The sequence below is a fragment of the Pristis pectinata genome, chromosome 10, assembly GCF_009764475.1.
Source record: "Pristis pectinata isolate sPriPec2 chromosome 10, sPriPec2.1.pri, whole genome shotgun sequence".
Taxonomy (NCBI): domain Eukaryota; kingdom Metazoa; phylum Chordata; class Chondrichthyes; order Rhinopristiformes; family Pristidae; genus Pristis; species Pristis pectinata.
Window position 1 is genome coordinate 42090909 of NC_067414.1, and position 13277 is coordinate 42104185.

General features: G+C 37.5%; 2 protein-coding genes across 2 annotated transcripts in view; one reads left to right on the plus strand and one right to left on the minus strand.

The window, feature by feature from the left end:
* LOC127575141 (uncharacterized) overlaps window positions 1-10786 on the plus strand; it is a 70208-nt gene extending 59422 nt beyond the window's left edge. Inside the window, exons 8-9 of the mRNA XM_052024826.1 lie at window positions 7665-7748; window positions 8952-10786. Coding sequence (XP_051880786.1) covers window positions 7665-7748; window positions 8952-10786 — 1919 coding nt within the window. The remainder of the gene's footprint in view (window positions 1-7664; window positions 7749-8951) is intronic.
* nt5dc1 (5'-nucleotidase domain containing 1) overlaps window positions 1-13277 on the minus strand; it is a 423262-nt gene that overhangs the window by 344991 nt on the left and 64994 nt on the right. The gene's annotated exons all lie outside the window — the stretch shown is intronic.

Genomic DNA, 13277 nt, shown 5'->3' on the forward strand with positions numbered 1-13277 from the left:
TCACTGTGTAAGTGAGCTAAATTTGTGTTAAGTAAACGTGAACTTAGACTGTAGAGTAGCCTAGTGGTAAGTACCATGAAAAGTTGTAAAACTGAACTGGGATGCAAATCAATTAATTTGGACTATTATCAGAAACCAGTACATCAGTTCCTTCAGGAAGACAGCTTGCATCCTCCTTCCCAGTCCAGTATGCCAGTGATTCTAATCATCTATGAAATGACAGTGGAGACCATCCAGATAAAAGTCACTGCACAGGAATAAAACCTGATGAACCTGAGGGTATCTGCTCCATAAAAACACAAAAGCAATTCCATCCCAGTCAAACTGGCAAGAACTGGGCTATCTATTCACGATAGGAGAGCTGTTACAGATTTGTGCATTAAGAAATTTTTTTTTCCAATTGAACTTTGTCAGAACAATTACTACTACAAAAAATTTTTACTGTAAAATTCACTGAGCAAATAGTTGTTGGTGAAATTAGTTAACTAGTGAAAAAAACTAATAAATGCTCAAACCAAACGGGAAATCCACCAATTGTCAATTTATTACACTTTCAGGTCACCAGGTTAAGGGTCAATATTCAAGGAGATCCTCTGAAGAAAATAGGCAGAATGGTCACTCCAATTCTGGCAGTAAGTAACACGTTATTATGTCAGTTAGGACATGATTATTCATTACAAGAGTATACACATTGGATATTTAGCATGAGCACAAACAAGTACTCACTGTATAAGCGAGGTAAATTTGTGTTATGTGAATGTGAACTTAAAAACGGCAGAGTAGCCTAGTGGTAACAGCACTATACGAGTAAAGCATATGTTGCAAATTCAAACACTACCATGAGAAGTTTCAAAACTGAACTGGGATTTAAATCAACTCATTTGGATTGTTATGAGAAACCAATAGATCAGTTCCTTCAGGAAGACAGTTTGCATCCTTCTTTCCAGTCCAGTGATGCTAGTGATTCCAATCATCTCTGAAATGACCGAGGAGACCATCCGGTTATAATTCACTACACAGGAATAAAACCTGAAGAAGTAAAGGGTATCCGGTCCATTAAAACACAGAAGAAATCCCATCCTAGTCAAACTGGCAAAAACTGGGCTATATACTCACAATAGAAGAGGTGCCTACAGATTTGTGCAAAAAAACAACTCTTTCCAATGGAAGTTATCAGAATACTAAAATTCATTGAGCAAATATTTGTTGGTGAAATTAGTTAATCGGTGAAAAAATTAACAAATGCACAAACCAGAAGGAAATTCACCAATTGTCAAATTATTACACTTCCAGGTCACCAAGTTAAGGGCCAATATTCAAGGAGATCCTCTGAAGAAAATAGGCAGAATGCTCACTCCAATTCTGGCAGTAAGTAACGCGTTGTTTTAGTCAGTTAGGATATGATTATCCTTTACAGGACTCCACAGGTTGAATGTTTAGCACCAGTACAAACACATATTCACTGTGTAAGTAAGGTAAATTTGTGTTAAATGTATGTGAACTTAAGGACTGCAGAATAATGCAGAGGTAACGATACTACACAAGTAACCCACAAGTTGCAAATTCAAACCCTACCATGAGTAGGTACAAAACTGAACTGGGATTCTCATCAATAAATTTGGACTTATAAAAAAGCAATAAATCAGTTCCTTCAGGAAGACAGTTTGCATCCTCCTTCCTAGTCCAGCAATGCCAGTGATTCCAATCATATCTGAAATGACAGTGGACACCATCCAGTTATAAGTCACTACATGGGAAGTTTATCAGAACAATTACTATTTATACAAACTTTTTTTTATACTGTAAAGTTCATTGATCAAATAGTTATTGGTGAAATAATTAACAAATGCTCAGACCAAAAGGGAAATTCACCAATTGTCAGTTTATTACACTTTCAGGTCACCAGGTTAAGGGTCAATATTCAAGGAGATCCTCTGAAGAAAATAGGGAGAATGGTTACTCCAGTTCTGGCAGTAAGTAATGCGTTATTACAGTCAGTTAGGGTATGAGTAACCTTTACGGGAATCAACATGTTGAATTTTTAGTACCAGTACAAACAAGTATTCACCGTGTAAGTGAGGTTACTTTGTGTTAAATAAATGTGAACTTAATGACTGCAGAATAATCCAGAGGTAATGATAATACACAAGTAACCCACAAGTTGCAAATTCAAACTCTACCATGAGTAGTTACAAAACTGAACTGGGATTCTCATCAATTAATTTGGACTTATGAGAAACAAATACATCAGTTCCTTCAGGAAAGACTGCTTGGATCCTCCTTTGCAGTCCAGCAATGTTGGTGATTCGAATCATTTCTAAATGGCTAGGTGATTATCCAGTTATAAGTCACTGCACAGGAATAAAACCTGATGAACCTAAGGGTACCTGCTCCATGAAAAAAACAAAAGCAATCCCATCCCAGTCAAACTGACAAGAACTGGACGATCTATGCACGATGGGAGAGTTGCCCACAAATTTGTCCATTACAAACAAATCTTTCCAATGGAAGCTTGTCAGAACAATTACTATTTATTCTAACATTGTTTTAAACTGTAAAATTCATTGATCAAATGGTTCTTGGTGAAATCAGATAACTGGTGAAAGCAATTAAGAAATGCTCAAACCGAAAAAGGGAGATTCACCAATTGTGAACTTTTTACAATTTCAGGTCACCAGGTTAAAGGTCAATATTCAAGGAGATCCTCTGAAGAAGACATCCAGAATGGTCATTTCAATTCTGGTAGTAAGTAACAAAAATTGGTAAATTGGTTTATTATTGTCACATGTACTGAGGTACAGTGAAAAACTTGTCTTGCAGGTAGTTCAAGATAAAAATAACAGAATGCAGAATAAAGTGTTACAGTTACAGAGAATGTGCAATGCAGGTAGACAATAAGGTGCAAGGCCATAATGAGGTAGATTGTGAGATCAAGTATCCATTTTATTGTACTAGAAGACTGTTCAATAGTCTTGTAACAGCGGGACAGAAGCTGTCCTTGAGCCTGGTGCTATGTGCCTTCAGGCCTTTGTATCTTCTGCCCGATGGGAGAGGGTAAGAAGAGAATGTCCAGGGAGATTGGGGTCTTTGATTATCTTGGCTACTTTACGGAGGCAGTGAACAGTATAGACAGAGTCCAGGGAGGGAAGTCTGGTTTTCATGATGTGCTGAGCTATGTCCACAACTATCTACAGTTTCTTGCAGTCACGGGCAGAGCAGTTGCCATACCAAGCTGTATTGTATCTGGATAGGATGCTTTCTATGGTGCATTGATAAAAATTGGTGAGGTTCATGGGGGAACAAGCCAAGTTTCTTTAGTCTCCTGAGGAAATAAAGGTGCTGGTGAGCTTTCTTCGTCATGGCATATACATGGTTGGACCAGGACAGGCTATTGGTGATGTTCACTCCTAGGAGCTTGAAGCTCTCAACCCTCTTGATCTCAGCACTATTGATGTAAACAGGAACATGTGCCCCTCTTCCTGAAGTCGATGGCCAGCTCTTTTGTTTTGTTGACATTGAGGAAAAGCTTGTTGTCAAGCCATTTTACTTAAATTTTAGTCTCATTAATTTTAGTTTTATCGGATGCTGCATGTTCACAGTTTAGCACCAGAGCAAACAAGCTTTCATCATTTAAGAGTGGTAAATTTGTACCAAATGATGGAGTTAAGTGCTGCGTAATAGCCCAGTGTAATAGCGCAATGCTAGTAAGCCATTCACAGTTTGCAAACCCTATTATGGTGAGCTGCAAAACTGAATTCTATTCAGATTGTTGTGCAAACTATGAGGGAAGGAAACTGCCATCCTTATTCCACAGAACACGAACAAATCCATGTCCAAAATAGGTGACTTACTAGAAAAAGCCAAACAGGCCAAAAATATATAAATATTTCAAGATAAGGTGATTATGTTACTGGAATGGTAACCAGAGGCCTGAACCATTGATCTGGAGACATGAGTGCAAATCCCACCACATCAGCTAGGGAATTTAAATTAATTTAAATTAAGCCCAGTCCATCACAAGCTTGTCACTTCCTTCCATCCAATCCGTCTTCACTGTGTGTTGCTTCAGGAAGGCATCGTCATCATCAAGGATGCCCACCACCCTGGCCATTCCCTTTACTCTCTTCTACTTTCTGGCAGATGATACAGGAGCTTGAAAGCACAGACATTCAGACTTAAGAACAGCTTCTTCCCCACTGGTATCAGACTCCTGAACCTATCACCTCTTTCATACCCCCTTCATGGTGGTGCTGCCACGTTCTCATTCTCTTGATTGTTCTACTATTGTCACTTTTAGTTTTTTGTATTGTATTTTTTTTGCACTACTTCAGATTGCACTACAATCTTTCCATCATTCTGCTGTTTAGTGCTTGTCGTACTTATTATTACCATGTATACTGTTTACTCTGCAAGCATCATGTGAACAAGGAATTTCATTGCACCCTGGTTTATATGACAATAACCTAATCTAATCAAATCTAAAGATGGAATTTGACACAAAAATGTTAGCATCAGAAATGGTAATCATGAAACTTCACACCATATTAAGAATCCAGCTGCTTCACTAATGTGTTTCAGGGAAGGAGATCTACCTACATTACCTTACTTGGCCAACATATGACTCCATTATTACCAATGTGATTGAATCTTAACCACCTTCTAAATTCAGAAGCAATCAGGGATCACAATAATTGCCAGGATTGCAGCAACATCCACATTCCATGAACAAATAAAAAAAGTCTTCAGAAAAACACAATGGATTTGCAAACAACAATTCCATTTTTGCATTAAACAAAACAATATAACCCCAGTGGATTTGGCAAAGCCTGGACACGTTGGCAGAGCTGCCTGACAGATTTGCACTTAAAAATCTTAAATCTACCAACTATAGTAGATTAAAGACAATTAATGTTATTTTTACTTCAAATTTTCTTCTATAAAAGTAATTGCTCATGAGACATCAGTTATGAGTTAGTTTAGGAATCTTACTTTATGTAGTATACATTAACAAATGTTGAAACTAAAAGCAGAGGCTTCTTCAAATTTGAATTTATTCTACTTTCCATAAATAGCACATCTGGAAAAGGGCCACTATTCAAGAAGATCATCCTCTGAAGAAAGCAATCAGAGTACAGATGCCAACTCAACAAGTAAGCTTTTTTTTTAAAGACAAAAGCAAGGGTGTAAATCTGAAATAAAAATGCAAACTTGAATGCAATATTATTCTACATGATAATTGACATATTCTTTTAGGTTTCAATATACTTAAAAATTTTTTTTTACATACAATTCAAAATATCAGAGTTCTGTAATAGCAAAACAGTTAAATCATTTTATTTTGATGTCACACTAACAAGTGGTATACTGTGCTGTACTGTATTTTTTAAAAACAAAATTCACTTAACAATATTAAATGTGCAGTTTAACAAAAATGAAATATTAACAGTGGTGGGATGTAGAATCCATAATAACTTTTAAAAGTGAAAAAATATTTGATGAATGAAAATCTTTCATGTTTATAGGAAAAGAGAAGGGAAATAGTTAAGTGAATGTTTCTTTTCACAAGCTTGATAGGCTTAATGGGTCAAATAGCTGAAATCTGTTTAAATTTCTCAATTGCTTATCTTGTTTTAGCCCACCATCTCAGTGCAACAGGTTGTGGTGAAACTTCAGCAGCACAAAGCTTTATTTTAAAATTAAAGACTACACATAAACATTAGAACGGAATTAAAAGTGAACATAAAGCTGCTATCATAAAAATTCAACCAGTTCACTGCTACTTGCCATACATGAGCCCAGTCTTAACAGTCCCCTGAAGTAGACAAACAAAACACACAGTTGTATCAAACTGCTCCAAAGAATGTGAATAAACTCAAACCACTCAGCTCAGATCTGCCAAGCCAACCCAGCAAAATCCTCCTCACTAACATCTAGTGACTGGGACCTATGTTTGGCTCTCGACTCTCAGACTTCTGCTCCACAATCATACCTTTTGGTTAAGGTGCTGGACTCTTCCATCACCATATCTGGTGCCCTGTACCTCAGGCAAGACAAACCTCTCCACAGTGGGGGCACAGCATTATAGCTGGCTGAGAATGGCCCTTGATGTTAGCATTTACAAAATCTCATGTCAGTCTTTCCAATGGTGAATCAGCATTACTGTACAATGAACATCACATGGAAAAAACACTGGGCATATCAAGGATGAAGCATTTATTCTGTGTAAAAAAAAGAATGAGGGAACATCAATAAGATTACTTCTTGTTTTACTAAACCCAAGCAAGTATAGACCTAGCCTACACCATCTCTCTTTATTCAACAAATCTGCTGTCCCAAGCATCAATCTAGTGAACATTTAACTGCACTTTTTTCTGTGGCAAATATATCAATTCTTAGGTAGGGAGAGCTGAACTCCACACTTTATTCTAGATGTAGTTTCACCAGGGATCTATATAATCCTGATAAGATGACTCTACTCTTGTACTCACATCCTCTTGCAATCAAGGCCATCATACCATCTCTCTTCTGAATTGCTTGCTGTACACAGGTGCTAACCTTCAGTGATTCACATACAAAGACATCCAGCTCCCAATGAACACCAACACTTTTTAATTTATCGCAATTTGCAAAATATGCCACCTTCATATTTTTTTCTATTTAAAGAGATGGCTTCACATATTTTTCACATTATTCTATGTCACATCCTTGCCCATTCACTTAACCTATCTATATCCCTGCCTTAAGAACCTCTGCATCCTCCATAGAGCAATTTAGCTTTCTTATAGGATAGCAAACATGGAAATAATACATTTGATCCTCTTATCCAAAGCACTAATACACAATACAAACACCAAAAGCCTCAGCACCAATCCCAGGAGCATCCCACTGGTCAGAGCTTCATAATTTAAAAGTGACCCATTCTTATTCTCTGTTTACCAATCCGCAATGCACACCAGTATATTATCCTGCAATAATGTGCTCTCTAATTTTGTTTAGTAATCAAAATTTTGTTTAGGTTATGGTGGGATCAGTACAAGGTGCACTTAGTGAAGTCACAACTCAGCATCACATTAATCTAAACATGTTTAGTCCTCCTACAACCTCCTCAGGGCACACCCAACAGTGGCATTAACAAGCCCCTCTATGTTGCAACTTCTCCGAATCCATTCTCACTGTTGGTGACTCCTAAGATCTTAACAACCAATTACAATAGTATGGAGTAAAAACTCAGATGATACTGAAAGAGTCTAGCAACAATCTGATAAATGAACTTTTGTGCCACCTCAAAATTCTGGTGTATTAAGCAAAAAACCAAAAAATAACCTTTCAAATTCTCTTTCAAGGAGAACATACCTTTTATTTATACTTCCACTGTTAAAGACCTTGTAGTTGTCTGTGTTGAAGGCCTTGTGCTTATCACTTTGAAACAAATTTATCATTGATGACTAAGAGCAAACCCTGTTCACCTACCTGTGTAAAGCAATGCCACAATTTTTTTGAGCTAACAAATCTGCTGAGATTACCCTTTAGCAACCAAACCCACAATTTTCTTCTTAAAAGTAATGGTCCAAGAAAAAGTAGTTAACTGAAAGCAATATTTGCATTTTAATAGACAAACTTTTGTGGTTAAAACAATACTTTTTTTCATTTCTTTTCCAAAATAGGTGATGAATCTGATGGCCAAGATTCAGAAAACAATGAAACTAACAATGATTCTGATTCCGATTCCTCTTCCTCTTCTTCCTCAGGTAATAGATTCAAGATTGTATGCAGACAGAGGAGGTTTATAAAACAATATTAAGATCAGATGTTAAGTACCCATTGCATATTCTCTTCTTACTAACCTGGTAAAGCGATCAAGCATCTTGAAAAGTTTTGCAGGATTCAGCTGAGCATTTCAATGATGGATTCAAATCAACATTCAACCATTTCAGAGTTCTACTGAGTTTAGTGCAAAGTTTTCACCAACGCAGGACATCTTTTTCAAACGTCTTACCCCAAGAATGGGGAAGGGGAAGTAAAAGTGTAATTAATATTTGAAAGCACAACTAAATACAATATAAACTTGGAAATACAAATAAGAAAAAAGAAGTCATGGAACATTTAAGCAGAGCCAAAGAAATCATGTCTGCCAGACACTTTACAAAGTATAGGTTAAAAAGTTTTCAGCATTAATTTTATACAAAGCTTGTAAGTGAAAAAGTGATAGCAGACAAAAGAAGCTGAGGCTAAGGACATGGGGAGACATTACCCCCACCCCCAAGCATAGAAAATGCAGATGAACAGTATGGGTAAAAGAGGCCACAAGGAAGTGGTCAGAGTGGCCTTGCCAGTCATCAAAGGGATGGAAGTACATATTTATAAGTACATATCATTTCAATTCCTAATTGACGTATACTCTGGATAAAAGACGATAAATTTGGTCACAAACCAAGTACACCTAATCAGAGTCTTATACTGGATAAATGTAATAGACAGAATATCCTACAAACCCACAGAAGTCTTGTGAATGGCTTTAGTGAAGTCAACCAAAGGTGGTTTATTATTCAGTACTTCAACACTGAAAAGTTTGCTGTAGTACTTTTAAACTTACAACTTATTCAAAATCTGTCAGAGGATTTTTGGTAAATCCATGCAATACCAGTTACCAAAAAAAACCTATTCAATCTTTTGATATTGTCTTCACTTTAATAAATGATGTTATTTGGTTTATTTCACGAGGTCTATCTCACTATTACATACTTGCAATCATCTTTTACTCATCCCTATTAAATTGAATTGTAGTTCTGCAGTAAGGTAGATCATTGTTCAGCACAAATACATTACATATGTCGCACACACAGACAACTACAGAAAAGCATGGAATTTAGTTCATATTGGCATACAACTTACAGACACAGTAAAAGTGTTTCAACATCTTAATCTGAGTGATCTTTATTTCTTTTTAACAGAAGAACAAGATGGAGAGCCAGGGCCACCTGGTCCACCTGGTCCACCCGGTCCACCAGGATACCCAGGAAAGCCAGGATTTGGGCTGCCAGGGCATCCTGGTAAGCCTGGACCACCAGGGCCACAAGGATTATCGGCTGTTGGAAAACCAGGCCGTCCAGGAGAAGCAGGAAGGCCAGGTGTGCCAGGAACTCCTGGACGAAAAGGGGATAAGGGATCGCCAGGGAAGCAAGGACCAAGAGGGCCTCCAGGACCCAGTGGACCTCCTGGACCAGCTGGGTTATCTGTCATTGGTAAACCAGGTGCTAAAGGAGAACCAGGTCAACCAGGAACACTTGGATTTCCTGGAAGAAAAGGGAACCCAGGATACCCAGGTCAACCTGGGCCAAAAGGGGATAAGGGTGTTGGGAGTCCAGGGCGACCAGGTGATAAAGGTCCTCCTGGACCACATGGTCCACCAGGTCCACCTGGACCACAAGGAAGAGGACACCCAGGATCTCCTGGTCCTAAAGGTGAATCAGGTCACAAAGGAGAAAAAGGATCACCAGGATCACCAGGAGAGCCAGGTAAACCAGGTCAAAGTGGTCCACCAGGACCTCCTGGAAAACCAGGGATTGGAAAACCTGGAACAAGGGGACCTCCAGGACTTCCTGGGATGAAGGGCCATCCTGGTCTGCAAGGCTTACCAGGTGCACCTGGACTGCCAGGTTTAGGAAAACCAGGACTTCCAGGACACAAAGGACACCCAGGTTCTCCTGGTGAAACTGGAAAACCAGGAGAGAAAGGAGAGTGTGGCTCACCTGGAAAACCTGGACCACGTGGTTCAGTAGGACCATCAGGGCCACCAGGACCAATTGGCCCAAAAGGACCACCAGGTACAGTTGGTGCACCAGGAGAAAAGGGTCATCCAGGAATAATGGGTCCAAAAGGGCAGGCAGGCTCAAAAGGTGAGCCAGGACGAACTGGTGAGCGAGGACCACCAGGGCCCCAAGGAAAGCCAGGTTCAGATGGCCATAAAGGACTACCAGGTTCACCGGGTAAAAACGGTGATAAGGGACTTACTGGGCCACGTGGAAAGCCAGGCAGTCCAGGTAGAACAGGCCCTCAAGGACCTCAAGGCCATCCAGGCGAACCTGGAAAGAAAGGACATCCTGGAATACCTGGCTCAAAAGGCTTACCTGGGCTTCCAGGTTCTCCAGGGCACCCTGGAGTAAAAGGAGATCCCGGGGTTCCAGGAACATCAGGTCCACCAGGCCCCCCAGGTAAATTTAATGGAAAAGTCACTGTAGGGCCACAAGGTCCACCTGGACCAAAAGGACCAAGTGGGCCACCAGGCAATCCAGGACTTCCCGGTCCAGCAGGCCCACCAGGAGAAATTATAATGCACACTGGGAAATATACAAGCTATAATGGCTACATCAACTCAGGTGATGTAGTGAGCCCTGTTCCAGCATTTACTGCCATTCTTTCTCAGCCATATCGTTCAACGGGGAAGCCAATAGTCTTTGACAAAATACTGACCAATTCAAATAATAACTATGATCCATCAAATGGAATTTTTACATGTGAAATAACAGGTATCTACCAATTTTTTTATCATGTACATGTCAAGGAAGCAAACGTTTGGGTTGGATTATATAAAAACAATGAACCTGTAATGTATACCTATGATGAATATTCACCACAGTATGTTGATCATGCCTCAGGAACTGCTATCTTACATTTAGATCAAGGTGACAAAGTATATGTAAAGTTGCCAGCAGAAAAGTCTAACGGCTTATATTCTTCTGAATATATGTATTCGTCTTTTACTGGATTGTTAATTACACCATCATGATGCATGTCAATTTTAAAAGGCAGAGTTGAGAGTCTAAATCTGACACAGTCAGATGACATTGTAGGGAAGTTTATGAAAGAGACATAAATATCCGAAGAATGTCAGACCAAGAAATCATTGCAGTATTTTTAAAGGACGGACGTGCATCCCAGGGAACTAAACATTCCTACAATTATCAAAAAAAATATATGCTGAAAGCATGAAAATTTATTCCTATTTTGTATGTACAGGTCATAAAGATAAAATCTGATCTTTTGAGAAATATAGCATCAGAAATTATATGCCTTCATGACATTTCAATTTTTTTTGATTTAATGTTCTAACACTGATCACATTATGGCATAATTCAACATGACTGTATAACAACAGGATAATTTTGTTAATATCTTTGCAAATGGACATCAATATGAAAAACATTTTTCGAGATGCACAGAATACTGGTTTTTGTAGTGTATTTACATTTCGACTGCAGCATCTGTGAAATAAAGTTATGTAAATCTGGAAGTCTAATATCAACCTTCAGGACACAATTGGTACAAGCCTAAGGTTCTGAATTCACAATTCAACTTTAGTGTTTGCGCAAGTGTTAGTTACAACACAACTACAGACAAAAAGTGTCAAAAGTTTCCTCACTGTAATCCATCAAAAAATTGTTTGCAATGTCCATTATTTGTAATTTAATACTTGAAATTCTAAGAACTTCGGGGATTAAATTATGTTGTATGATTTCCACATTTTAGTGTATTACCATTATTTCTGCAAAAGCAATAAACAACCTGAACAATACCATGATTCCATTGTTCCATTTATATTTTTCTGTTCAAAATTAAATGCAAACACCAAAAGAAAATGCTGATCATTCTTAATGTTAAAATTGAAATAAAGCTCCTAAAAAAAAGTAAGCTGAATTTCACATCATATTGCTAACACCTTCAAAAATTATTTTTATTTGTAAAAAAAGATTAAGGCTGATCTAAATGTTTATATGCCCATTTTACTCCCAATTGCATAAGCTTGTCTCTCAATTTTATATTGAGCATGTGAGTATTTAATTTTACAACAAACTGAACACATTCAGGTTAAATTTTTATAATATAGAGGCTGCTCGTTTACAGATGACTTGAGTTACAGATATCCAACTTCATACAAATTCTTCCATACATTTTTATAGCAATTTTCAAGATAGTAATAATAAAATATTTCATGGTGTTTATTAATGACTGGATACAATATATATTCTACTAGTTGAATTATGGGCAGTGTCAGGGGGAATAATCGATGAATGAAAGAATTATAACAAGTGTATGCCAAGCGATATGATATGGGTTGCTATAGAAAACATACCCTTCTGACTTGCATACAGTTCCCTGGTATGGATCCCTTACCAAACCTGGAGACTGCATGTACTACCAGACTGAAGTGAGCATCAGGAAGTTTGATATTGCTTTTGAACCACATGTCTCCTTGATGTTACAAACTTTTAAGTTTACAAATCCTGAGCAAGATGCTGATCTTGGGCAACTTGTTCATTCTAAATAGTATGAAATAACCAGCCTATATCCACAAAAATAAGCAAAGGTGCTATATAGATCTGAACTGTCTTTTCTACACAAGTTGGTGAAAACATTAAACATCACATGGATTTAGAAACATAAGAATCTTTATTGGAACACTGAACATTAAGTAGTAGATTTTTAGCACTGTTATTAATCAAATTAATTTAAAAATAAAAATAAACACATCAATCATTTCTGCATTTCTTGCTAATGAATGTAACCTATTATGCAGCTTCATTACAAGTATCAAAACCATGTGACCAACAGTTTCATGTTCCCTTCTGGATAATATTTTGCTCTGTTACATTTGATATTTCTATTTTTATTAGTTTATTAAGTTCCTTGCTTTGCATTTCATGTGCTGCATATATAAAATTATTGGACAATCTCCCGCAATGTAAATATCACAGGGAGCTGCTTTTAAGAAAATTTGTGCCCATTTGAAACTACCCTCTATCTGCAACAATTTTGTGCCAGATCTTAATTATACAAGAACTGTATTTGCCCATTGCCAGCATTTAAATATTTAAAAATAGTGAAATAATTAAATGGAAAGTGAGAAAATTATGTTAAAACAACAAAACAGAGCTCTATGACAACTCAGATCAGAAATAGAAAATGAAACAGACAAAAACATAAGTTTGAGAAAAGTAATACTTGACCATTGGTACATTATTTAACAATTTTCATCCTTTGCCCAACTTCCACATACCATATAAAGTCCTAATAAAAACAAGTGTTAGCATTTTAAGGCTCTACACCTCCAGGCCAGCCCAAAATACTTTTTCCTGAATTGAGAAGTCAAGCTAATAGAGATCATATAAATTATATAGAATTATTATCTTATGCCTGATTACAAAAAGTAATATAAGATCAACTTTTAGTTAGAGAAATTGCTTCTGACTGGATGAATTGCAATGCCATCTCGTTGAGTC